This window comes from Chrysemys picta, chromosome 17 (assembly GCF_011386835.1).
Source record: "Chrysemys picta bellii isolate R12L10 chromosome 17, ASM1138683v2, whole genome shotgun sequence".
In the NCBI taxonomy this organism is placed as follows: Eukaryota; Metazoa; Chordata; order Testudines; family Emydidae; genus Chrysemys; species Chrysemys picta.
In genome coordinates, this window is record NC_088807.1 from 7,027,463 (window position 1) to 7,053,833 (window position 26,371).

At 63.5% G+C, this 26,371-nt stretch overlaps 1 protein-coding gene across 2 annotated transcripts in view; it reads right to left on the reverse strand.

The window, feature by feature from the left end:
• PPP1R13L (protein phosphatase 1 regulatory subunit 13 like) overlaps nt 1-25,789 on the reverse strand; it is a 29,295-nt gene extending 3,506 nt beyond the window's left edge. Inside the window, exons 1-11 of one of the 2 annotated variants that reach the window (XM_005295680.4) lie at nt 25,637-25,789; nt 9,376-9,481; nt 8,058-8,188; nt 5,801-6,335; nt 4,983-5,081; nt 4,304-4,401; nt 3,383-3,800; nt 2,012-2,574; nt 1,510-1,647; nt 950-1,083; nt 88-254 (exon numbers count right to left, since the gene is read on the reverse strand). In XM_005295680.4, coding sequence (XP_005295737.2) covers nt 88-254; nt 950-1,083; nt 1,510-1,647; nt 2,012-2,574; nt 3,383-3,800; nt 4,304-4,401; nt 4,983-5,081; nt 5,801-6,335; nt 8,058-8,188; nt 9,376-9,430 — 2,338 coding nt within the window. In that variant the 5' untranslated portion in view covers nt 9,431-9,481; nt 25,637-25,789. Of the gene's footprint in view, nt 1-87; nt 255-949; nt 1,084-1,509; nt 1,648-2,011; nt 2,575-3,382; nt 3,801-4,303; nt 4,402-4,982; nt 5,082-5,800; nt 6,336-8,057; nt 8,308-9,375; nt 9,482-25,636 lie in introns of both variants that reach the window. The other variant, XM_042846800.2, reaches the window with a different exon arrangement.
• Between the last annotated feature and the right edge of the window lie 582 nt (nt 25,790-26,371).

Below are 26,371 nucleotides of genomic sequence, written 5' to 3' on the forward strand. Positions count from 1 at the left end.
CCGCCCCCCAACATCTGCCCCGACCCTACCCCTATGAAGTTGACCCCCCCCAGCTCCCCGCTCCTCCCCACGGTGGCCCCACCTCACCGGCCAGGTAGTTGAAGCACTCGCTGTAGCCCTCGCGGTAGGGGTCGCACTTCTCCAAGGCCATGCTGCCGTCGCTGAAGGTGGTGGTGAAGATGGCGGCTCCGTGCCGGATGAGGGCCATGCAGATGGCCGTGTCGTTGCAGGAGGCGGCGCAGTGCAGGGGAGTCCTGGGGGGCGGGAGGGACAAGCTGACAGGCACCCAGGGCAGTGGGGGGCTCTGCTGGGACTGTCAGCATCTGCCGCGCCAGCGGGCACGACGGAGACCTGGGGCAGGCAGCACTGGGGACAGAGACGGATCAGCAGCCCAGGCAAGCTCTGCCTCCCCAGCCACGCACACAGTATCCGCCCGCCCACCTCAACCTTGCCCGGGCCCATGGGGAGCACGGTCTGAGGTGCCGAGGGCACAAGGCTAGGCCTGGCATGCTGCGAGGGAGGGGCAGGGTGCAGGGTTGGGCAGCAGGCACTGGGTGATGGGGGGGCATAGGGGCTAGAGCAGTGCTCTGAGGTGCCAGGGCTGTGCAGCAGGAGCTCAGGAGGGCAGGGAGGGGGCTGCACATAGGGGGAGGGCACTGGGATGCTGGGGCAACGCTGGCAGGCACAGGGCTGCATGACAGGGGGCCACAGGGCTGCATGGCAGGCGTGGGGCTAGGCACTGGGACACAGGGTGCAGAACAGCACTGGCAGGTGTGGGGCTGAGTGGCGGAGGGCCACAGGGCTGCATGGCAAGCGCAGGGCCAGGCACTGGGATGCAGTGTGCCAGGGCAGCGCTGGCAGGCACCAGTGGGCACAAGACTGCACGGTGGGTGCTGGCAGGCACAAGAGTGCAGGGCAGGTGTCGGCAGACACGTGGGCGGGCGCTCACCATCCGTGGCTGTCCATGGAGTTGACGTTGGCGCCCACAGCGATGAGGAAGTCGACGATGTTGTGGTTGGCCCCGCAGATCGCGTTGTGCAGCGCCGTGATGCCCTCGTCGTTGGGCTGGCTCGGGTCGTTGAGCTGCGGGCCAGAGCGGGTGAACTCCAAAATCGCTGCCAACCCCCCGCCCCAGGGCTGTGCCCCCTGCTCCCCCCGCACACCGGGCCCGTCCCAGGGGCTGTGTCCATCCCGATCCATCAGAGCAGGGCAGGACACTCGCCATCTCCCCGTCCGCTGCTGACAAAGGAGCCGCTTTCGCTCACCAGCCGCAGGGACTGGAGTCCGTGTGTAGCTGGCCAGGCGCCAGCCGGACGAAGGGGAGCGGCGCAGCCTGGGGGTGCACCGGCCCCCAGCCATTGCCTCCTGCCCAGCCCACGCTCAGCAGGCTGGGAGCCGCCCGGGGATGCTGGGGTGGATTCCGGTGGTCCCTGGCAGGCCACGTGGCTGCAGGGGAGTTGGCAGCTCCAGTGTCCCTCCCAGAGGGGAGGGGCGGGGCAGCAGCCTCACCTCGTTCACTGCCTGCTGCACCACGTCCAGCTCGCCCGTCAGGGCCGCGTCCAGCAGCAGCACCAGGGGGTTGAGCTGCACCCGTTTCCCCAGCCGCCGCCTCGGGGACGAGAGCTTGCGCAGCACCGAGCGCTTCTCCTGCAGGCACGCAAGGGGCAAGGTCACGGTGTGGGCGGGAGGGGCCGGAGCTGTGGGGAGCCCAGTTCTGGGAGTTGCGGGGCGGGGACGGGCTGGCTGACAGCTCCATGGCTGCACCGGTGATGGGGAAGCCCAGTTCTGGGACTTGCGGGGATGGGGAGGGGGTGGGGGGCTAGCTGACAGCTCCATGGCTGCACTGGCAAGGTGGGAGTGGCCCTGTCCTGGGGCTGTGGGGAGGGGCTGGCTGACAGCTCCATGGCTGGGCGGCGGGGTGGAAGGTGAGGGGGGTCTGGCTGACAGCTCCATGGCTGCACATACAGGGCTAGGTCATGGTGCCGGGGCCAGGGTGCATGGCTGCACTTACAGGGCTGGGTGCCGGGGTGCCGGGGCTGGGCGTCGGGGTGCCGAGGCTGGGCGTCGGGGTGCCGAGGCTCTCCGTAACAGCCAGCAGGGGCGACGCTGCGGGTGCTGGCGAGCTCTGGGGTGCGGGCACCGGGGCAGGGCTGCCCGGGGTTGCTGCTTTCAGCTCAGCTGTCTCCGTGATGAGCGGCAGGTCGTCTCCCGCCGACACGGCGTCCTCCTTGCGGCCCCGGTGATGGAAGAGGCGGTTGATGAGCTGCTGGTATTGCTTCTTGTGGGTGGGCGGCAGCGCAGGGCCGGGGCTCTGCTCCATGGAGCCGCGGCGCTTCAGGGGCCGGGGAATCTCCGCCAGCACCCGGGCCACCTCCTCGAACTCGGGCACCTTCTGAGCCTCGGGGGGCAGGACAGGCTGCAGGCGGGTGGGGCTCAAGGGGCGAGCCACCTCCTCCGCCTCTGCCACCTCGCTGCCCCGCAGGATGTTCTCCAGCTCGGGCTCCGTGTCGCCCGCCGCCGGGGCCCCTCGCACGGGCTCCACTGGTGCTTCGAGGGCTGAGGCCCTTCCCGCTGCTGCCAAGAGACACACCAGGTCAGCCCTCCCAAGTCCCCAACCCCAGTCAGCACCCCCAGACGTGGGGCAGCACCCCCAGACTCAGACCCAGCACAGCACCCCCTAACCCGGGGCAGCACCCTGAGACCCAGACCCGTCAGCACCCCCAGACGTGGGGCAGCACCCCCAGACTCAGACCCAGCACAGCACCCCTAACCCGGGGCAGCACCCTGAGACCCAGACCCCAGTCAGCACCCTCAGACCCATGACAGCACCCCTAGACCCAGGGGAGTCAAGGCAGGAGTCCTCCCCCAGATCTGCAAGGGCAAACAGGGCAGCCCCCCCTCCCCAGCCCAGCACCCCCAGGCCCAGACCCCAGTCAGCACCCCATGACCCAGGACAACACCTCTAGACCCAGGGGAGCCAAGGCAGCACCCCCTATCCCAGATCCAGAGGGGGAACCAGGGCAGCACCCCCAGACCCTCACACCAGTCAGCATCCCCAGACCCCAGGCAGCACCCCGAAGCCCAGAGCCCAGTCAGCACCTCCAGACCCAGGGGGACAAGGCAGCACCCCCTTCCCCAGACAGCACCCCCAGACCCAAGGGGGATCCCCCAAACCTGCTCAGTTCCACCCTTATCCCTACCAGCCCCCCAGCCCTTGCACATATCCAGCCCCCCCCCCTCAGGGCGCCCCATTGCTGAGTGCAGAGCAATTCCCCATTTCCCCCCACACGCTGCCCCATGGTGCTAGGGGTCTGACCTCACCCCCACCCTGGGGGGACCAGGAGACCATCAGGCCCTGCCGCATCTGCCCCGGGTCTCTCACCTTCAGCCCCCGACGGGGCCGGTCGCAGCGGAGCCTGGGCCGGAGGAGATGGCTGCTGGAGCTGGGGCTGCTTCTGTGGGGAGCGGAGGAAGATGGGGGAGCCTGGGGCCCCCTGGGGCTGGCCCTTGGCACTGGAGGCTCCGGACGCCCAGAAGGCGTTTTGCAGCTTGAAGATCATGGAGAGGGGCAGGGGCTTGTGGCGCTTCGCCCGCATGCCCTGCGGGCTGGGAGGCGGCATGGCGATGCGCGAGACGGGCTGCTGGGAGAACTGCCAGTTGCGGGGCAGGGTGCCCGTCTGGCTGGCGGGCAGCAGCCTGCGGAAGGAGCTGTCTGGTCTGCGCTCGCCGGGCAGCAGGGACACTTTGTAGTTGCGTGGCAGCGTGGCGCTGTGGATGGCGTAAGGCTGGGGGCGCTCGTCCTGGAGGGGGGAGAGGGCGCTGTGAGCCGGCCAGGATCGGACGCAGTGCTGGGAACACCCCCCGGCCCCCACCCAGCAGCACAGGGGGACACCCAGCCACAAGTCATTGCAGCTTCCACACCTAGTCAGCCCAGCCCTGGCTCCAGGGTCCCGCCAGCGGCGGGGCAGGGCCCATGCAGGGCTGCCGCCAGATTGCAGCGTCTGCCCAGTGCTGGGTTCCCAGCGCAGGGGCGAACTCATGGGCCCAGCTGGCCCCAAGCCCCTCCCCTGTCACCCCAGATCAGGCCCAGCTAGTCCCATCCCTGCGCCAGTGGCCCCAGATCAGACCCATGGGCCCAGCCAGCCCGGTAACTGGCCTCTGGCAGGGGTCAGCTTGGCCTGATGCAGATGAATTCTCTTCATCCCGCAGAGCACACAGGGTCTGGTGCTGTGACTCCGTCCTCCCCATGTGGTACCACGCTATGGGCCAGCCCTGCCGGCTGGTAGCCCCGGCCAGCACTTACCTTGCCTTGCCCTGCGGCCCCGTCCAGGCTCGATTCCCTCCAAGGAGCCAGCTGCAGCCCCGCGGGTGCCTGCCTGAGCCCCGCGTGCACGTCTCCTCCTGCGGGAAGGCAGCTGGTGAGGTGGGAGGCTCCCATGTTGTCTCAGGGACCAAGCCACACCCTACTTTCCTGTCCTACTAGGATGAGGGTCTTGGGGGGCTCTGTGTGGAAATGGAGCTGGCACCCATCATGGGACAATGCTAAGAGGGACCCCCGGCGCTGCCAGCTCCCCCGCAGCCACACGGCCTGCCAGGGACCCCCCGCGCTGCCAGCTCCCCCGCAGCCACGCGGCCTGCCAGGGACCCCCGGCGCTGCCAGCTCCCCCGCAGCCACGCGGCCTGCCAGGGACCCCCGGCGCTGCCAGCTCCCCCGCAGCCACGCGGCCTGCCAGGGACCCCCGGCGCTGCCAGCTCCCCCGCAGCCACGCGGTCTGCCAGGGACCCCCGGCGCTGCCAGCTCCCCCGCAGCCACGCGGCTTGCCAGGTACCCCCGGCGCTGCCAGCTCCCCCGCAGCCACGCGGCTTGCCAGGTACCCCCGGCTGCCAACTCCTCCACAGCTGGGAGCTTCCCAGAGACCGGGAGTGGGAGAGAGAAGTCTGTCCATCCCCCCAGGCCCTCCCCACGGACCCCGGGCGCTCACTCTCGTAGCCGGCCGAGTGGGACGATTTCTTCTCGTACGCCACGTCCAGGTCCGACTCGTTCCAGCTCCTCTGGGGTCTTCGCCGGATCACCAGGTCATCTGGGGAGAGAGACTCTGAATGGTCTCACCGGCACCAGTCCCTGGGTCCTCAGCCCTGCTCTGCCCCCAGCAGGGGCCATTCCAGCCCCAGGATGGGGGATGGGCAGGGGAGACCTCACCAGTGTGACCCAGAGACCTCCACGTCCCCCGGGGAGGTAACTGCCTGTCTGAGCCCCAGCTCCTCCCTGCTCTGAGCCAGGGGTCCATGCCCCACCCCCCTTTTTACTGGCTGTAAGGGTGAGCAGTGGGGCGGGGAGGAGCGGGCAGGGTCTTGGGGGGGAAGAGGTGGTGCGGGAGCAGGGCTTCGGGGGCAGGGACAGCAAGGGAGCAGGGCCTCAGGGACAAGGGTCGGTGCAAGGGCAGGGCCTTGGGGGAATGGGCGGTGTGAGGGCGGGGCCTTAGGGGAAGGGGCAGGGCCACAGTTCAGGCACCCACGTAGGGTGACCAGATGTCCCGATTTTATACGGACAGTCCCGATATTTGGAGATTTTTTTTTTTAATATGGTCTCCTATTACGCCTCACCCCCGTCCCAATTTTTTACACTTGCTGTCTGGTCACCCTACACCCATGCCCCCCCACCCCCCCACACACACACTTCAAGCCCCCCTCTAGTGCCCCCTAGAGGACCAGGACCAGCAGTGCACTCTGCTAGGCCCTCCCCTTCCCCCCCAAAGCCACATGGGGAGGGGGCCTGTGCGTCAGGCTGGGGCTGGCTTACCTTGGGCCCGGAAGGGGGCGAAGGAGCTGGGCCCAGTGGGGAACAGGCTGTGGCTCTCGTAGGGCGGCGGGTGGGGTGGCCGGGGAGACAGCGCGCGGTCCGGGAAGAACATCTGTGGCGCCGAGGCCTCAGAGGGGGTGGGCACCAACCTGGGGGAGCCCGCGCGGCCCACCGGCCTGGAGAAGGCCAGGCGCTCCGCGGCACCAGCCTGCCACAGGGAACGCGGGGAGGGTGCGCGTCCCTTGGGGCTGGGCAGGGGCAGCGAGTCGTAAGAGACGGGCAGCACCTTGGGCCGGGGCGACTGGGCCCGCTCCAGGGGCTCGCCCTGCAGGTAGAAGGGGGACTGGGGAGAGGCGGGGTGGGCCTTGGCAGGTGGGCTGTAGACGGCGGTGGGTGAGAAGGTCTCAGCGTGGTAGGAGACGTAGCTGTCGGTGCTCTCCAGAGACAAGTTCTTCCTGGCATACTGAAGCTGTGGGGACGTGGCCAAGCGAAGCGGCTCTGGGGCGTGCGAGGGGCTGGCGCCGTATCTGTCCACCTGAGAGCGGCAGGGATAGGGTTACCATTCGTCCGGATTCCCCCGGACATGTCGGCTTTTTTAAGTTAAAAATAGCACCCGGGGGGAATTTGTCAATGTCCGGACTTCCCCTCCCCCCCCCCATACAGAGCGTACAGGGCAGCAGGCCGGATCGTGCCACTCGCACGGGCTCCGGCAGCCAGAGCCCTTCCTTCACTTCCCCCTCCTCTCCCCTGCAACTTGACACCACTCCCCTCCTCTCTCTCCCTCCCTGCATTCGCCTCGGCCTCCGGCAGTCTGGAGCTCCGACCCTGCTCCCCTCCCCCGCTGCCGAGCGCGCTGCTCTGCAGCACAGTAACGGGGCCGGGGGTCAGAGAAGCGGCAGGGAGGTTCGGGGGGGGGGGGGTAGTCAAGAGACAGGGAGCAGGGGGGAGGGTTGGATGGGTCAGGAGTTCGGGGGGGGCTGTCTGGGGGTTGGGGGCGTAAGGTTTTGGGCAGTCAGGGTACAGGTGGGGGGTCTCAGGAGGGGGCAGTTAGGGGACAAGGAACAGGGAGGCTTAGGGAGGGGGTGGGGTTCTGGAGGGCAGTTAGGGGCAGGGGTCCCAGGAGGGGGCAGTCAGGGGACAAGGAGCGGGGGGGGGGTCGGGAGTTCGGGGGGGCTTTCTGGGGGAGGGGTGGATAAGGTTTTGGGCATTCAGGGTACAGGTAGGAGGTAGGGTCCTGGGGGGCAGTTAGGGAGAGGGGTCTTAGGAAGGGGCAGTTAGGGGATAAAGAACAGGGAGGCTTAGGTAGGGGGTGGGGTTCTGGAGGGCAGTTAGGAGCAGGGGTCCCAGGAGGGGGCAGTCAGGGGACAAGGGGGGGGTGTTTGGGAGTTCTGGGGGGGAGCTGTCAGGGGGCAGGGGTGGGGAGAGGGATCGGAGCAGTCAGGGGACAGGGAGCAGAGGGGTTTAGATGGGTCAGGAGTTCTGGGGGGGGCTGTCAGGGGGTGGGGGTGTGGATAAGGGTTGGGGCAGTCAGGGGACAGGTAGGGGGTAGGGTCCTAGGGGGCCAGTTAGGATGTGGGGAAGGTCTCAGGAGGGGGCAGTCAGGGGACAAGAGACAGGGAGGCTTAGGGAGGGGGTGGAGTCCTGGGGGGCAGTCAGGGGACAAGGAGTGGGGGGGAGGGTTGGGGGTTCTGAGGGGGCAGGAAGTGGGAGGGAGTGGAAGGGGCAGGGGCGGGGCTAGGACAGGACAGGGGCGGGGCTAGGGCGGGGCTCCTCCCATCCCCTTTTTTGATTGTTGAAATATGGTAACCCTAGGCAGGGAGAGCAGATGGGCTCAGCACGGGCCTGGCTGCTGCAGGACATGGCCCTGGTGGGGCAGAGAAGGCCCCTGCCCCATCCAGGGAAAATGAGACTCTTATGGCACCACTGCACCGGGGGGCATAGCACTAGGGGGCGCTGTGCTGTAGGGAGCAGGGCAAGGACTCATTGGGGGCTCTGTCCCTTCGGGGTGAGTGCTGACCCCCCTGGCCCAGCATAGCACTAGGGGGCGCTGTGCCATCTTGGGGATGAGAGACCTGAACTCCTGCCCACTTGCTTCCTTCACGAGCCCGTTCACAACACTCCCCTTTGCCAGGGTGTTAGCCCTGGGGTCCTGGTCAAATCCCATCATCCTCCCTGAAACATCCCACCCCAGAGATGGCTGCATCTCAGTGGTGGGGCAGTGCTCCCCGTGACAAGCCGTCTCCCTTCCCTGCCGTACCTTGGGTTGCCCAGCAGTCTGCCCCGGGCTGTCCGTCCACAGGGTTTCCAGCTGTCTGGACAGCTCATCCACCTTGGCTACGGCCGTGTCCAGTTCCACCTGCTTCAGGTCAATGTGCTTCATAGCTAGGGCTGGGGGAGACGGCACCGTGAGGCCCTGTGCCAGGGCAGGCTCTGCACCCAGCTGAGCCTGGCTATGCAGCCACGGCCCTGCGGGGGCCCTTGTCCCTCTCTGAGTGTATTCGGGCAGGCTGTCGATTTCAAGAGAGGCCCTTAGTCTCAGTGAGCGACAGGGTCCCAGGTTCATCCCATCCCCAGCTCATCTCCAGGCCTCTCCCAAGGAGTCGGTGGGTAGCAGAGAGCTCGGGCCTGTTGGTGGGACGCCTGGGCTGCCGGATCAGCAACCGCAGCCCAAGAGCTCTGGGAGGCTGTGACCAACTAGCTGAAAATCCACTAGCTACCGCACACCCCCCAGAACCCCAACTTACTGCACCCTGAACCCCTGGCCACCACACACACCTTCTGCACCCTCAGAACCCAAACCTACTGCACCACAAACCCCTGGCCACCACACACACCCTCTGCACCCCGCAGAACCCCAACCTACCGCATCCCCAACCCCTACCCCCTGGCCACCTCATACACCTGCCAGCCACCACACACCCTCTGCACCCCCCAAAACCCCAACCTACTGCACCCCAAACCCCTGGCCACCACACACACCCTCTGCACCCCCAGAACCCCAACCTACTGCACCCCGAGCCCCTGGCCACCACACACACCCTCTGCACCCCCCAGAACCCCAACCTACTGCACCACAAACCCCTGGCCACCACACACACCCTCTGCACCCCCCAGAACCCCAACCTACCGCATCCCCAACCCCCACCCCCGGCCACCTCACACATCTGTCAGCCACCACACACCCTTTGCACCCCCCAAAACCCCAACCTACTGCACCCCGAGCCCCTGGCCACCTCACAACCCTGCCAGCTACCACACACCACCACCAAATCTCCAACCACCCCATATCCCCCACCCTCCTGGCCACCGCACATGCCACCATGCACCCTCTGCTCCCCTCGGAACCCCAACTCCCTGGCACCCCAAATCCATGAAAGCCACCATGCACCCTCCAACCCCCAGGCACTGCCCCCAAGCCCCCAGTCACCACACACCCACCAGCGCCCGCTCCTGGCCACCCCCCCAAACACCTCCTCCCAGTCACCACACAGCCCCCATCTTCCCCCCCCCCCCCGACCACTGCGCACAAAGCACAGGGCCTCCCCCGCCTCCGCCCCCCATCTCTTTGCCCTTACACTGGAAGCTGAGGTCCAGCAGGTCCGGGGCACCATGCATCTTCTCACTGGCCATGGTGCAGGGGGCTCCGAGGCCACTGGCCACCAGCTGCAGTGTGGCAGGGATCTGGGGACGAGAAGCACTGCCATTGGGACCCAGAGCCGCCTTCTCAGCCAGGGCCTCCCCCTTGCCCTGCCCAAGTGCCAATGGGCTGAGTAGGCATCCGGTGCTCAGTATCGCTCCCCTGCCTTATGAAGCAGCCCTGGGAGCCAGGGGCGTGGCTGGCTCCTGCCCGGCCCTGGGAATGCAGGCGGAGTGGCTGACTCAGGGCTCTTGGGCAATGCAAGCAGCAGCAGAGACACCTGACCAGGCCACACGCGCCGCCAGTCCCAGCCCTCGCGAGCCAGATTGCCACAGCTGGCATCCAGCACCAAATGGGACAGGCCTGGGGACACCCGGGCACCGGGACCCAGCACTGCCACCGACGCGGGGGCTAGGGACACAGTGAGCACCCAGCCCACCTGGCACCACCCCCACCAGGTCGGTGATACTCCAGCCCCTGGCACTTCTGCTCCACTCTGAGTGGCTGCTGCCCCCATCCCCCCAGCAGCCCCGCCGGGACCTGCCCTCCCCGCTCTCATCACCCAGAACCCCCCAGGGACCTGCCCATTCCATTCCCCTAGGGGACTCAGCCCCCACCCTGTTACCCAGAATCTCTTGGGGACTGGACTTGCCCCCCACCCTGTTACCCAGAATCCCTTGGGGACTGGACTTGCCCCCCACCCTGTTACCCAGAATCCCTAGGGACCCTGCAGCCCATTCCTGGCCACATGCTGTAACTGGCTTAAATCACTTTCAATAATAATAATAATCAAAACAATTAAACCATTGTGAGGCTCTGCACCGGGCATCCTACCCGAGAGCAATCACCGCCAGAGCTACCTGCCGTGGGCACCTCTGCCCCGAGCGAGGCACCCCCCGGACACGTCACGCCTGCGCCAGCGTGTGGCACCAAAATGGAAGTTATCGTGGGGAGAGGCTCCAGTGTCCACAGGGTGAGCCAGGCCAAAGCCCAGCTCGCCGTGCCTGAACCAGTCCTCACACCGGGCTAAAGGCCACCACGGCCTGGCCTGGCACAGCACACCCTCCCCCCAGTACCAGCAGTGCCACAGCTCCACAGGAGGGGCTGGCCTCAGCACCCCGAGACCACCACGACGCAGAGCAGAGCCCCCAGAACCGTCTCCTGAGAGCAAGGAACAAGTGGCATTAGGATACACGGGGGCCCCCAGAGACACAGGCAGGGGGGCATGGACAGGTACAGACAGACACACTGTGACATGGACACACGTACACTAATCCCACGGGACTCTTACATCCAGCCATGGGTCCAGAAAGACTGGGGTGGCCCAACCCAGAGCAGAGCCTTGTGCCTCTATCTGGGCCCAGCCAGAACCTGGCCTGTCCTCCTCAGCCACGTTGGGCCCCTTGCTGGAAGGATTTTGATCTGCAGCCTCAGACGCACTGAACCAAGGCTCTGCACTGTCTCCAGTTACCAGCCACAGGCAGGAGCCGCGCCTGGGGCAAGTCAAGGGGGCAGGGGAGGGCACCAGCAAATGAGCTGGGGGATACGCAGCGAGGGGTTCAGAGCTGTGGGGCAGGGGATCATGCCCCTGCAGCCCCCACCCAAATTTCAGGCCAGCTGGGACGCTGCATGGGAGCTCCTCCTGGAGCCAGGCAGGGGAGGTGGGCGGAGACTGCTGGTGCCCACAGCGCAGGAGACACCATCTCCCGGGCACGACAGACCCCTGCCAGGCCAGGAAGGTGCCTGGGGACAATCACTGCAGTGGAAAGGGCAGGGAGGTGGCGGCTCCTGCGGCCCAAGGCCCCCGACTGCAGCAGGGCGAGGAGGCTGGCTAGGGGACCACGTTGTGAGCATGGAGCACAGTGCTCCCCCCTCCCCAGTACCACATCCTGAGCCACGGAGAGCTCACGGGGGGGTGGGGGGGCAGGGCTAAGGCATCGAGAGAGTGAGGCGCAATTGGGGCAGGGATTAAACCTACCAGTGCAACAGGGGAGCTGGCCCCAGGGAGTGCGCGGAGCCCACGGGGGGGCAGGACTAGGAGGGACAGGCTGGCGGGTCAGGGGATCGAATTCAATTCTCAGCTGTGGACGCCCTTCATCGCCAGCCCTACCCCGAGCCACAGCTACCCCTGAGCTACAGCCGATCGCGGGGCCTAGCTAGACTGGCACCGAGGGCCAGGGAAGGAAGAGCAGGGAGGCCACAGGGGGAGGACGTGGCCAGCTACGGCTGCGGTGGAACGCACAGGCCCTGGGAGGAACCAGTAGGCCATGGAGGAAAGGAATTGTAGGGGCTTTGCCATGGGGTCTGGGAAGGAGCAGAGTGAGCTAGGGTGGGATCACTATGAGACCCCTGCTCCCAGGGGAAAGGAGGGGCCTGGGGCAGAGGTGCCAACTCCATGGGTGCTCAGCACCCACCGGTGGCCCCGCTGACCAGCTCCTACCCACCAGTGATCAGCTGTTCAGTGGGGGGCTGGAGGCAATGGGAGGGAGGGGGCAGAGCGAGGGTGGGAAGTGGCAGGGCCGGGAAGAGGCGGGGCAGGGCCTTGGGAGAAGGGGTGCAGTGAGGGCAGGGCCTGGGATGGAGCCGGGGTCGAGTCCCCCCTGGGAAATTAGAAAGTCGGCACCTCTGGCCCGGGGCACAGAGCCAGCCCTGCAAAGCTGAGCAGCGTGGGTCAGCCAGGCTGCAGGCCTAGCCTGGGGGGCTTGCCCAGGCCGGGGAGCGAGGGGTGCCAGCACACACGCCAGCTAGCCCCGTTTCAGCACCAGAGCCGACCAGCTTGTGTCTTCCCCGCCACAAGAGTGGGGGCGGGCTCAGCTCTCACTGTAAAATCCTCATGGAGACAAGGCTCGGGAGGGTTCACCCAAGGTAGCCAAGCGAGGCCAGCACTAGCCCCTGCCTGGGTATCCTCAGGGCATTGCTGCACAGCCTTGTAAAGCCCTCACGGCGCCAGCAGGAGAGCAAGTGTGGGCTGGAAACGCGCGGCTTTATGGGGGGTGAGGGCACAGCCCGAGGGGGGTTTAAAGCCAGGTGAGTTAAACTTGCCCCCTTTAAGCTCTGCCCTGCACTCAGCGCCTGTCGCCGGAGCTGTGCGCAGTCGTACGCGACCACCCCTCATGCAGGTGCAGCAATACGGAGATCAGCCTGCTACCCGTGTGGGAGTAACTAACGCGCTGCAAACCCCCACACTACCCCGGTAGAACTGCCTTCACGCTGCAGGGACACTCAGAGCTATGCACAGGTGAGGCCCTGAAGCCAATGGCCAGGCTCCGGCCCGCACGCTGCTGCGACGTGCAAGCTCAGACGTTTCCCCGTGTGGCCACAGCTGGCTCTGGAGACCCAGGGAGGGAGCAAAGACTGAGGCTGTGTCTACACTGACACTCTTGTCGGTCAGGGGTCTGAAAAAAACACCCCCACCTCCTGGGCTGCTGTAAGGTCTGTAGTATAGTGCGGAGATAAGCCAGCATGATAAGCCTTCAAGCACAGACAGGACCCTGATCCTGGCCCCACCCTGGTGAATCCAGGACCAGGGGTCGCGGGGAGGGAGAGTGGATTCCCCAGGCAAGAACGGAAGGAGTGCGGAGCCACTCTGTCTGCTTTTCGGGACAGAACCTGGCGGGGCCCAGCCAAGGGGAAGGGCTTTGAGCTGCAGCTATCCGATACCCAACGGAAACAAGGCTGCCTGGGCCGGTCACCTTCCTGGCAGGAGCACAGGCTGGAGAGGAGGCTGCTTCCCGGGTGGGCTGGGAGTCAGAGCCTCGCTCAGGTCACGTCGGCCCGAGCCTCAAGCGTGCGAACGCCACTGCAGACCACGCTAACCAAGGCCAGAGAAACAGGCCAGGGGATGGGCCCAGAGCAACCCAGCTAGCCCTCCCGCAGGAGTATCTACAGCCCAGGAGCCGCCTGGCTGGCTAGGAGGGCTGGGGCCTGGCCCTGGGCTTAGTGAGAAGCCACAAAGCCTGGCAGGATGTGAGCCCTGTGGAGGGAGGGAAAGGCAAACACCGTAGGGACAGGCCGGGGGCTCTGCCTCTCCCTGACGGGGGATGGATTCGGTCAGGGATCAGCCTAGGGGGAAGACAGGGCCTTTCTAGCTTCCGCCCCATCGTCCCCTCAATCCTCCTGCTCTGGGGTTAGGCCCCCCTGCGCTCTGTCATGCTGGTACCCGTGCAGCTCTGCCCTCTCCCCCTCTGGACTGAGCTCCCAGCTGGGGCCGTCCCCCCCGGCGGAGTTACGCCAGCAGTGGAGTGCCTCTGTGGCCCGAGCTGAGCTCCGTCCCCACACCCACTGCCCTGGGAGGGCTCTGCCCTAGAGAAATGACTGCCGTGCTCTCTGACCAGGAGCTCGGGCCACGGACTGCAGCTCCAGAGTGCTGCCGGCTCATGGCCCCAGCCTCCGCCAGTTGGGTGACTCCCAAGAATGCCCCTGGGAGAGCAGCGTTCGGGTCACCGCAGGCAGGGCCTCCCAACATCGCGGGCGAGGCCAGGGACTGCTCCCCGCACTGCCACCTGGGCAGCACTGGGCTCGGCTGCTCCCAAGTGTTGACGTGCTGCCTTGGTGGGTACGCACAACGCATATGCAGACACAACAGGCAGGTGCACACACACCATAGGTACATGCAGAGGTACCTACACCGGATACACACAGTGCATGCAGACACACAGAGCAGAGGAACATACACCCTATATACACAAACACACAGTGCATACAGATACACAGAGGAATGTACACACCCCCCCCCACACACACACAGCGCATACAGATACACAGAGGAATGTACACCCCCCCCACACACACACAGCGCATACAGATACACAGAGGAATGTACACCCCCGCCCACACACACAGCGCATACAGATACACAGAGGAATGGTACACCCTACACACACACACAGCGCATACAGATACACAGAGGAATGTACACCCCCCCCCCACACACACACACAGCGCATACAGATACACAGAGGAATGTACACCCCCCCCCACACACACACACAGCGCATACAGATACACAGAGGAATGTACACCCCCCCACACACACACAGCGCATACAGATACACAGAGGAATGTACACCCCCCCCACACACAGCGCATACAGATACACAGAGGAATGTACACCCCCCCACACACACACACACACAGCGCATACAGATACACAGAGGAATGTACACACACACACCCCACACACACACAGTGCATACAGAGACAGAGGAATGTACACCCTACATACACACACAGTGCGTACAGACACAGAGGTACATACACCTGTAGCAGGGCGGTTACCCCACTCCTGGGATAAAAGGAGTGAGAGCAGCTGAGGGAGGCTGGCTGGGGAGCTGGCCTGATAAGAAGGCTGTGAGTAAGGAGCCCTGTGAGTCTCACTCCAGCCCTGGAGTGGGAAGGACCTCGCTGCCTGGGAGAGACAGGGTACCATCGGCAGAGCAATGCTGGGGAAGGGTCAGGCTGAGCTGGGGAGCTCAGGCCTGGTAGGAAGGCCTAAGGAGGTATTGGGGCTGCAGGGAGACAGCTGGGGCTAGAAAGGCAGCAGGTCCAACCCCCTTGCCAATGAGGAGTGGCCATGACAGACTGCAGTTTGCCCCAGAGAACTGGGGCTAGATGACGACTGGCAGTAGCCACTGAGGCAAGATGGGCATAGGGGGTCCCCCTGGGAGGGGAGACCCAGAGTGTGAAGGCGCTACACCCAGGATAAAGGGCACCGGGGTCAGGGAGGGACACGGGGCCTGAAGTGCCTGAAGTACAGTGGTGGAGATTGATGAGGAAGCAGGTACCGGTAGGGAGATACCGGCCAGTGGGAGGCACTCCGAGGCTGGACTGAGCTAATTCCCGGACTGACCAGCAGGAGGTGCCCCGGCAGTGAGTACCTGCTGTGCTACAACACCTTACACACACACGTACATACACCCTACACACATACCGTGCATACAGACACAAAGAGGTATGTATACCCTACACACACACTGAACACATGCAGAGGTACATATACCCCCCAAAACACACACACACACACACAGATGTGCAAAGCCCAGACACCCGCGTGCAAAGCCCGGGAAGCCGGGGCACACCTGTGTGGCTGAATGGCCAGTGGTTTTGCTGAACATCTCCTAGGCCCAGCCTGGCGTTCAGCGTCACCGTGATGCATCCCTCAGGCTAGAGGAGGCAGGGATGGTTGGGAGACACTGATACAGAGACGTCACAGAGTTGTAGCACACAGGGGTTGAGGCTCTGTGGGGCTGAAGCAGCCTGACCTGGTGCTTCCAGGGCGGAGCAGCATCGCCCTGTAGGTCACTCCTGTCCCCCCTTGTGCGTCACCGCCGCTGCTCCAGTGCCCAGCTCTCCTGGCTCTGGTCCCACCCATCTCTGCTCCAGGAAGAAGGTCCCAGGACAAGAGGAAACAGGAAGAGAGCGCCATGGAGGGCGCCCCCAGCCCCTTCCTACCAGCTCCTCAGGCCAGCCTGCAGCTGAACAGAGATGTCCCCCTGGGGGGCTGCCGCTCAGCTGTGACACTCTGCAGGAGAAGAGGATGGTGGGAGCGCCAAGCCCAGGAGTGTCAGGAACCTCCGTCACCCCAGCCCCCTCAGAGAACCCAGCCAAGGCACCCAGGGAACGAGCCACGGGCAGCACTGCTCTCCAGGAGCTCAGTACGCTGGGGAGACGTGGCCCCAAACACGCTTATAGGGCGCAGCCCCCACCCCCAAATGCACTTGCAAACCCGTGTAAGATCCCGCTCTGGGAAAGCCCCTTGGCATGCACTTGACTCCTAGCTTCAGCAGGACTCCAGCGGCTTCCATGGGACTTTGCAAGCTCTCAACAGGAAGCAACTGTTGGCATGTGTGTGTGACCCAGAGAAGTTTTGGGGGGTTCAGATCATGGGAAAAGTGCATCCCCCCAACCCCAATTCTGTACTTAACCATTTTTGCATAAACTTTCCAAGTAGACAAGGGGCGCCAGGGGTCCCCGTGGCCAGGAGGGAAATGGGGCGCCAGCCCTTCAGGTGAGACAGGCCCCAGGCCCATTGCCGCTGGCCAGTCAGTCAGGGCTTGAGAATCCCACAGGAAATGGAAGGAGGGGCACGTCACTAAGGAGAGTACACAGGAACAGCGCGAGCGTGTAGGGACAAAATCAGGAAAGCCAAGGCAAGGAATGAGCTACCGCTGGCAGGGATGTTAGAGAAAACAACAAGGGGTTCTACAAATATGTCCGACGGCGAAGAAAAATCCAGGATGGTGTGGGGCCCCCGCTCAATGGAGAAGGCGAGCCAGTAACTGCTCAAGGCCTACTTTGCTTCAGTCCTCACACAAAAAAATAACATGTGACCGGACGACTAGCGAAGTTACCACAGACAATAAAGGGGATGGGATAAGTAGAGAACATGTCAGATCTTCTGCCCAACCGGAAAGAATTCAAATCAACAAGGCCGGTTGCTATTCACCCCAAGGTGCTGAAGGAATTGGCTGACGAAATCTCAGAGCCACTGGCGAGAATATTTACAAACTCATGGATGACAGGAGAGGTCCCGGAAGACAGGAGAAGGGCCAACATGGTGCCCATCTTTAAAAGGGGGAGGAAAGGAGAAGCCGGAGAACTATAGACCGCTCAGCCGGACCTTGATACTTGGGATCTTAAATATAAAACATTCCATTTGCAAATACCTGGAGGCTGAAGGGGTGATCACTAGCAGCCAGCATGGATTTACTAAGAACAAATCACGTCAAACCAGCTTGATTTCCTTCTTTGACAGGGTAGCTGGTTTGGTGGATGGGGGGAATGCAGTGGACATCATAACCTGGACTTTAGCCAGGCTTTTGACACAGTCCCACATGACAGTCTCATAAGTAAGCTGGAGAAATGTGGGCTCAGCGGAACTGCCATTGAGTGATACATAACTGGTTAAACCACCACAAACAAAGAGTAACTATCAATGGAATGATGTCGGATTGGAGGGCGGTCTCCAGTGGGGTTCCGCAGGGATCTCTTCTGGGTCCGATGTTGTTTAACAAGTTTATTAATGACTTGGATGTAGGTATAGAGAGCACACTGATCAAATCTGCAGATGACACAAAGCTGGGGGTGGGAGATTGCCAACACTTTGGAGGATAGAGCTAGAATCCAAAAGGATCTTGATAAATTGCAGAACTGGGGTATAGACAACAAAATGAAATTCAACAAAGACAATTGTGAGGTGCTACACTTGGAGGGGTGGGGGGAACAAATACAGAATGGGGGGGGGGGGGGTAACTGGCTTGGCAGCAGCACTGCTAAGAAGGATCTGGGAGTTGTGGTTGATCCCAACCTCAACGTGAGTCAACAATGTGATGCTGTTGCAAAAAAGCAAATGCAATTTTCGATTGTATTAGCAGAAGCACAGCCTGCAAGTCACGGGAGGGGACGGTACTGCTCTACTAGACGCTGGTTAGGCCTCACCTGGAGTACTGTGTCCAGTTTTGGTCACCAATGTATAGAAAGGGTGTGGAGAACCTGGAAAGGCTCCAGAGGTGAGTGACAAAGATGATCAGAGGGATGGAATGCAAGCCATATGAGCAAAGGCTGAAGGAACTGGGTCTGTTTAGTCTGGAAAAGAGGAGATGAAGGGGGGACAGGATAGTGGTTTTCAAATACTTGAAAGGCTGCCATAAGAAAGATGGAGATAAATTTTTCTCCCTTGCCACAGAGGGCAGGACAAGGGGTAGTGGGTTCAAACTACAGCCCAGCAGATTCAGATCAAATCTCAGGAAAAACTTCCTAACTGCCTAGGGAGGTCCTTTGATGGAGGTTTGCAAAAGGAGGCTGGAGCCACCTGTCTTGGGTGATTTAGACACAACTAATCCTGAATCTTGGCAGGGGGTTAGACTAGGTGACCCTTGCAGTCCCGTCTAACCCTATGGGTCTATGATTCTAAGTTATCCTCACTTGCCCCCAGGACCCCTCACAGCGGCCCTAGTGCCCCAGGGCCCCCCTGCGGAACCCTGGCTGGGTCTGTTCACGCCGCCCCCTCTCGATCTGAGCCCTGGCTGGGGAGCCCTGCCAGGGAGAGGCACAGCTAGCGCCATCATGGGGGCAGCGCCCAGACAGAGGGGCAGAGGTGCCAGTGCAGAGGGCAGCACCAGGGCGGTCCTCTCTCCCTCCACCCTGCCCGGCTGCAGCCTCATGCACTCTCACCCTTCAGCAAGCAGGCAGGGAAGCTCCCGCCGCCTCGTGGGCAGCAGAGTGAAACCCAACAACCCGGCGCTGGGCCAGGGGGCTCCACCTCTGCGCCAGTGCACCAGGGAGCACAGCACCCCCAGGGACCTGCCGGAGCCAGGGCAGCGTTACCAGCTCCAGCGGCCGCCGGGAGAGCAAGGCACAGACAAGCAGGGACTCAGCCAAGGTCATGCAGCAAGATGGAGAAGTCTTAGGATTCCCATCTCCCAGCCCTTTCCCCACTAACCACTAGACCCCACTTCCCTCCCACAGCTCTGAACAGAACCCAGGAGTCCTGGCTCCCAGCCCCCTCTCCATTCTGAGCACTAGACCCCATCCCCTACCAGGACTGGGAACAGAATCCAGGAGTCCTGGTTCCCAGCCCCTTTCTCTTTCCCACTAGACCCCACTCCCCTCCCAGAGCCATGGACAGAAGCCAGGAATCCTCCTTCCAACCCCTGCTGTCTCCATAGCTCCTGAGAGAGCTGCCCGTGGGATCTGTCCGCTCACAACTCCTGCTCACCCCCGGCCTGACAAGCGGAGCAGTGGGCACCACACGGCTGAGCGTCCCAGGCAGTTATGGGTACCAAACCCGACAGGTGCAGGCACACCAGCAGATCCCCAAGAGACGGCTCTTGGGAGTGCAGCTGTCCAAGCCTCCTGGCCCAGGTGAAGGGCTGGTGCCAGCCACCAGCCTCTGCAGAACTAGGGCAAGCGGCCCCGACATAGTCACTTTCCCCAGAGCAAACACAAATTGAATAGAAGATCAGCCTGGCCATGCAGTTGGCTACCTCGGCGCTGACAACAGACACCTGAGGACCGGGGAGCCAGGGCCCTCGGCACAGGGTTCAGCTTTCCACTGGCAGCCACGGACCTGCTCTGTCCCCAGCTTCTCCACACTCTCTGGCAGGGTCTGACTGGATCTGCCAGGTCAAAGGGGCTTTTCCATGGTGGAGGGACTGCAGGAGCTACCCACTTGCCTGGGACGGGGGGGGGGGTCTCATGCCAAACACCCTGGGAGCTTCTCCTCATATGCTGCCCATGGCTGGGCCTCGGGAGGGCCCCACACATCCTTGTGTGGCTGGCACGCAGCCCCCTGCATGGCCCTGGCTCCCAGGTGGCGCTGGCGGGCGGGTGAGTAACACACAGCGCTGTGCATGTCCCAGACACTCGCTCTTCCACCGCCCACTAGGGAAACCTGTTCCCTAGCCAGACACACCCAATTCCAGAGAGCCAGGTAACGCGCAGCTGGAGCTGCCCCGCCCACAGGATGCACCAGGCAGACAGACCTGCCCAACACCCCGAGACCTGGTGTCGGGAGACACCATCATGGACCCAACTGCCCTGGACCTGGGCTGCCACCCGCCACTGCCAGCTCGGCAGGGAGTCTGTGGGGGTCAGTGTGCGCCTCCCCTGCAGGGCCCGGGAGTCTGGGGCTGGGTCCCCCTCACTACACTACACCTCTTCCCTGGCTCAACCCAGAAGCAAAGTGGCACTGGCCTCGCGGCCCCAGATTCTGGCAGGTGGGGGCCTCTGAGCACAGACTGCCCTGCATGGAGAGCTACCCATCAGCAAGGCCCCCCAGGGTGGGATGGGGCCCCACAACCAGGGTCTCAGGTTTAAATTCCAGCTGGCCCAAGTCTCCCTAACCATGGGGTTCTACGCCAGTGCCCCCCGCTAGCTCAGCAGCCCCTCAAGCACGCCAGGGCAGGAGCATCTCACTCTCGAGCCTGGGAAGTTTGGGCACCCTAGCCCCACTGGATTTCATAGGCACCCCTGTCCTCTTGGCTTCTTCGAGAGCTCAGCCCTGGGCTATGCGATGGCTACAGAACCAGAGACACGTCCCCTCCAGAGCTCGGCACAATGGGTGCCATAGGATGCCCAGCCTAGAGCTCCCCAGAGACGGCACCGCACCAGCATAGCATGGGCCCTGCCTGGCATGGGCCATGCTGCCCTCGCCCGTGGTGATGCCACAGCACAGACAGGCAGGGAACACCCTGCTCTGGAGCATGATGGGAGTCCGAGGGAATCTAGCCAGTGAGCGTGGACAGGGTAAGCACTGTCCTGCTCAAGCACACGGGGCGCAGCGAGAGCCCGTCGCTCCCGGAGTCAGAATCCCATAGGAATTAAGGAAAATGCCTGTTTGGTGCTGACCTGCCAGAGACACTCCCAGGAGCTGCACGTCCACCGGGCTGCCACAATGCCCAGGATCGGCGCCAGCCCCGCTCGCGCTGGTGTCACTGGGGGGCGCCACGCGGGACCCCTGCTCCTGGATGCTACAGCCGCAGGGTGACTACCATGAGTTACCCACGCCCCTCCACCTCCGGTCCCCACCACCGCAGTACCCGGGCGCCTCGCAGTCCCAGCAGTCTCCCCGCGGTATGGCTGGGACCCGAGGCCCAGGGAGGCTGAGTGACTCATTCCACAGCCAGCCTGCAGCAGAACAGAGACTGGACCCTGGGGCAAAAGAACGGCTGCTGGAACCGCAAACAGACACACCCCTCCACTGTCAGCGGGGGGGGAGCCCCCAGTGTGTCTGTGCCCAAGGCAGCGAGGGCAGTTCTGGGATAAGCCAGCACCACGGGGGCCTGGGGGAAGCCAAGGGGCCAACTAGAGCCCCCGGGGACACAGAGCTCTGCAGGCAGCGGCCCCGGCTCCCCCAGGGCAGGCTGGAGCCCTGGGGGCAGCGTAAGAACAGAAGTGGACAAATCAACCCACGCTCGGCTCCATGTTCCCCAGATGAGAAGAGGGTGAACGCCATTCCCCGGGTGTACCGAGTCTTCCCCCGGGCTCGGGAGGGCTGGCCAGGCCTGATGGGGTCTGTCTCCACAACCAGAGCTTCCCCCCTGCACGGGACCTGGCGCTAAGACCCTTTCCAGAGCCAGCGGATAATGCCAGCTCACACGCCAGGCACCGGACTGGTCCTGTCCCACAGGAGCTGCACTCCCAGCCCCACAGACACGAGGCTCCATTCTAGCCAGGACCCCCACCCCCCAGGGGTCAAGTGGGCCTGGCTGACCATGGCCCATTCAGCCTCTCTGCTGAGATAATGAGGAAGGGGTCAGTTAGTGCCACTGGCCACAACAAGGTTGGCAATGGGACCCTACCCTAAGGGCTGGGCCTCATCAAACCCCCTTCACATCAACCACGGAGCAGCAGAGAGGGGAGACGGTGCAGTCACTAGCAAGCAATATGGGCTGGTGCCCTATAGTGGAAAGGCCCCAAGTCCCATTCCCTGCCCCCTGAGCCAGCCCGTCATGCCCCATTCTCTACCCCCCGAAGCCAGCCCGTCCCACTGCCCTGAGGCCAGATTGGTGCTAGCGCCCCCTAGAGGGGAAAGGCTCCATGTCCCATTCCCTATCCCCTGAGCCAGCAAGGCCCCTGCCCAGGGGCCAGATCAAAGCAGACGCTCTCTGTTTGGGGTGGGGCTGTTGGTACCCTCCAGGCACTTTCCCATGGGAGCACGCCTGGTGCAGAACGAAGCTGGCAGAGCTCAGGGTCTGCCAAGGAAGCCGTGTGGAGGCAGGAGCTGCCGTTCTGCACGGAGGAGGTCCTCGCAGGCGCCTCCACAGAGCTGGGGGAGCAGACAAACAGGAAGGAGACCCCCCCAGCAGGAGGTGGAGCCAGGGAGGGAGAAGGAACAGACAGCGATTGCCTCATGCGAATGGTGTGTACTCGCGCTGCCGGGCAGGCGTGGCCGTGCATCTTTACAAGCACCATCTAGCTGCAGTCAGTGCTGGGAGCCGGCCAGGAGATCAAACAGCCACTTCCAGCCAGGCTGAGCCAACGCACCAAAGCCCTTAATAGCAGGGCAGGCTCTGCGGCAGTGCCCGGCGTCTGGGAGTAACTCTCATAAAGCACAGCCCGTTGCCCAGCCCAGCCCAGCCGCCTCGCTCCCCTGCCCGACACAAACACGCGAGAGCCGCTCTCACAGCCCGCCCCTGCCCGGCACCCACAGTGGGGAGCATGAAGCCACAGGGACACGGCCCTGGAGAACCAGGCCCAGGGGGTGCACACAGGAATCATTTCGCCCACTGCTGAAGTGCAGCCAGGTGGAACAGGGCAGTTTGTTACACAGCCACACAAGCAACCCTGAGCGCAGTTTGGGACAGGAAGTGAGGAAGGTTCCCACAGCAAACTACCGGGGCCTCAAGAGATACACAATGGGCACCACAGCCCGTCACCCATGCTGCCCGGCACGGTAGGCGGAGCACGGGCTGACCAAGCCCCCACGGCCTAGCAGAGCAGGGATACCAGGGGAACTAGCAAACCAGCCAGTGGGAACGTGGCCCCCTCTCTGCGGCTAACGCGCTGCCCTCCTGCAAAAAGTCCCTGGGATGTTTAGCAACCAGCATCTCTTTTGAAAGATGGCATCTCTATGGGCATAGCGCCCCCCCGCCACCACACTGGAGTCAGCATTGACTGCAAGAAGACAGCGCCTCCTGCTGAGCCGCTGCCTGCAGAACAACGCTCATTAGCACTGTACTGGGGCATTGGGGTTGGCACTGCCTACAAGGGGAGAGCGCCCCCAGCTAAGCCCCATGTGCCACTTCCTGACGCACTTCGCCCAGCACCATGTGAAGTAATTGGCACCAGTGCAAACTGGGTGTTTAACATGCCGGTTTGGGCCCTCACTTTTCCCTGGCAGCGGTGGCTCTGCAAGGGGGCACCGATGAACCATTCACCCAACGAGCTGGGCCCCACGAAGCATGCAAAATTGGCAGCCCCAGGGGGTTCGGCGGCTGGGAACCCAGGTGTGCCTCCCCCTGCTGGGATCTCTAGCCCCACTGCTCTGGCTACTTTGGGGTGCTGCCCAGTCCCCCCATGTTCCCTCCTGTCCCGATTCTCCCCCACTGAGAGCCCTGATCTGGAGCGCTTCATGCCCACTCTGCACAGGGGTACATGCCCCACAGGGCACCAGGCCCTCTGGGCTGGGGGCCTTTCCCTGCCTGGCACTGCAACCTCCCACCCAGTTCTGATCTCCCGCCTCCGTGCTCCAAGGCCTGGAAGAACCTGTACCTTCCCCAAGCGAAAACCAAATGTGCCTTCCCCACCCACCCCCAGCTCCTTGGCAAAGGACCTGCCAGGTGATCCAGATGTGTCAGTGCCACACAGCTGGAGGGAGCAACACCGTGAAAACAGATTGCACAGCACCGCCGATCCTGGCACAGGACACCACATATTCAGCCCCTCTTCACTCCATCCCAATGCACCCATCACCACTATATCTAGGCATCAAGCAACATTTCCTAGTGCCGTGGAACCAGCAGCACCCAGGACTGCACCGGGAGGTGCCTGGGGAAGCCGAGAGCACAGAGAACGGCCCATTACATAGGGGGTGCCCATCTGCTTGCCCGCTCACAGAAATAAGTTTGTCGTCACATTCCGAACCTGCCACTGGGCACAGCGCTGGAAAACACATTGCCCAAATGCTTCTGCTAACACGATCAGCAGCCAGAGAGCTAACGACCATCCGTCAGCATTAGGGTCCAGAGTTAACACTCCGCCAAGGCTGCTCACACGTCTCCACCTGGCTGTCTCCAGCTCTCTCTCAGCAGATTCAGACCAGTCACTCAAATGGGCAATTGCCTCCCCACATGCTGCATGGTGGGCGGAGCATGGGCCCCCCAAGCTCCTACAGCCTGGCAGAGCAGGGACCCCCAGGGAACGAGCCATACAGCTAGGAGCGTCACATGCCACCCAGGTCGCAGGGGTCTGAACCAAGGGCCGGGGCAGTAGGAAGGCCCAACCGCAGCCAGTCCTGGGTTGCAGTTAAGTTTCAGCAGCGCCTTTGGGGACTGATAGCCCCTCTGCTACATTTCGGGCTGCAGGACACAGCAACCCCAGTTACTGGATGTGGCAGATCCCAGCTGGGGCCTGCAAATGCCAGTCCCTGCTGGCAGTCTAGTGGCATGCCATGCAGCAGCTCCCAGAGCCCCTGGCAGGGGGCACGGACAAGCTGGTATCAGCGAATGATCAGAATGCGGGAGGCCAGAATGCAGCCAGCCACTAGGAGCCTTTTATGGCTGGCTGGTATGTGTACTTATCTCAAGCTGCTCACTCCAGACTGGAGGCTAATCCCAGTGACTCATATACAGGCTGGGCTGGAACCTGCAGGAGGCCAGGGGGTCCCTGAGGCTGCTCCGGGCCTCGTCCCCTGGGTAAATGGGGAGTTAGGTTACACTGGGATGAGCGAGGTCAGAATCAGTCCTGAGGTTGGTGCTGTTTCACGTCCCCACCCCCAACACACATGGTACAGGGGAAGTGGGGCTGGGAAGCTCAGCGAAGTCCCAACCGGAGCGGTCTGTGCCCACGGAGGCTGGACCTACTGAGACAAAGCCAAGGCATTTCCTGGGGCTAGCAGCACCCCTCCCCAGCTCCTCCGGGGCCCGCCTGGGCGTGGTTGGAGCCAGGGTGAAGGTCCCAGGGCGTGGGGTCTCTCAACAGTCCAATGCCAAATGCCAGCTGGGAGCAAACCCTGAGCCAGACCAGATCAGCACCAGGCTGTATCCCCCCAGCAGACCAGAGCGCCAGGCCAGCCGGCTGACCCCGGTGATGGCTTAACCCTGGCCCAGAGACAGCAGCGCCAGAGGGAACCACAAGGCCAGCCTGGGTAACACCAATGACCAGACCCCCCCCACCCACTCTGTGCCCAGCTCTCTCCCCCCGACCGGTCCGACATCCCGTGTCCCGACCAAGCTCAGACACGTGTCAGGGAGGCCGGGGCAGCGCGCTAGGACGGTCTCACCGCCCCCCACCCCACCCCCGGGATCGTACCCGGGGCGCGCCCCTTTTCCCCCCCCCCGCAGCTCTCTGCATGGACAACGGCCGCCCCCTCCCTGCAGCCGGCTGCGCTCCAGGGGCGCTCGCCCCACCGCCTGGGCAGCCGCTGGGTGCCCCGGGCAGGAGGCAGCGCCGCTGGGACGGGCCAGTCCCCACGCACAGTGGGCAGGTGCCCGGGCTGCGCGACCCCCTGGCCGGGCAGAGCGCGCGGGGCTGGTACTGACCTGGCGCCGGGCGCTGCCTGCGCGCTCCGAGCTCCCTCCCTCCGGCCGCGCCGCGCTGCACTGGGAGCAGGTTCGGGCAGCTGCACAGGTGGGACAGGGAACAGGCGCGCCCCGGTGCACGCTGGGAGCTGTAGTTCTCCCCGAGGCTCCAGTGGCCAGGGCGGGGCGGCCTCTGTCCTGCGTCTCATCCAGAACAGGGTGAGATCGGCGGGACAAGGACCGGCTCTGCTCTGGTTTGTGCAGCACCTAGCGCTCGGGGTTCCAGGTGACTGGTCTGTCCAGGGAGTTCCCAGGGGCAGGGACTGGCTCTGTTCTGATTTGTACAGCACCTAGCGCTCGGGGTTCCAGGTGACTGGTCTGTCCAGGGAGTTCCCAGGGGCAGGACTGGCTCTGTTCTGGTTTGTACAGCACCTAGCGCTCGGGGTTCCAGGTGACTGGTCTGTCCAGGGAGTTCCCAGGGGCAGGACTGGCTCTGTTCTGATTTGTACAGCACCTAGCGCTCGGGATTCCAGGTGACTGGTCTGTCCAGGGAGTTCCCAGGGGCAGGACTGGCTCTGTTCTGATTTGTACAGCACCTAGCGCTCGGGGTTCCAGGTGACTGGTCTGTCCAGGGAGTTCCCAGGGGCAGGACTGGCTCTGTTCTGGTTTGTGCAGCACCTAGCGCTCGGGGTTCCAGGTGACTGGTCTGTCCAGGGAGTTCCCAGGGGCAGGACTGGCTCTGTTCTGATTTGTACA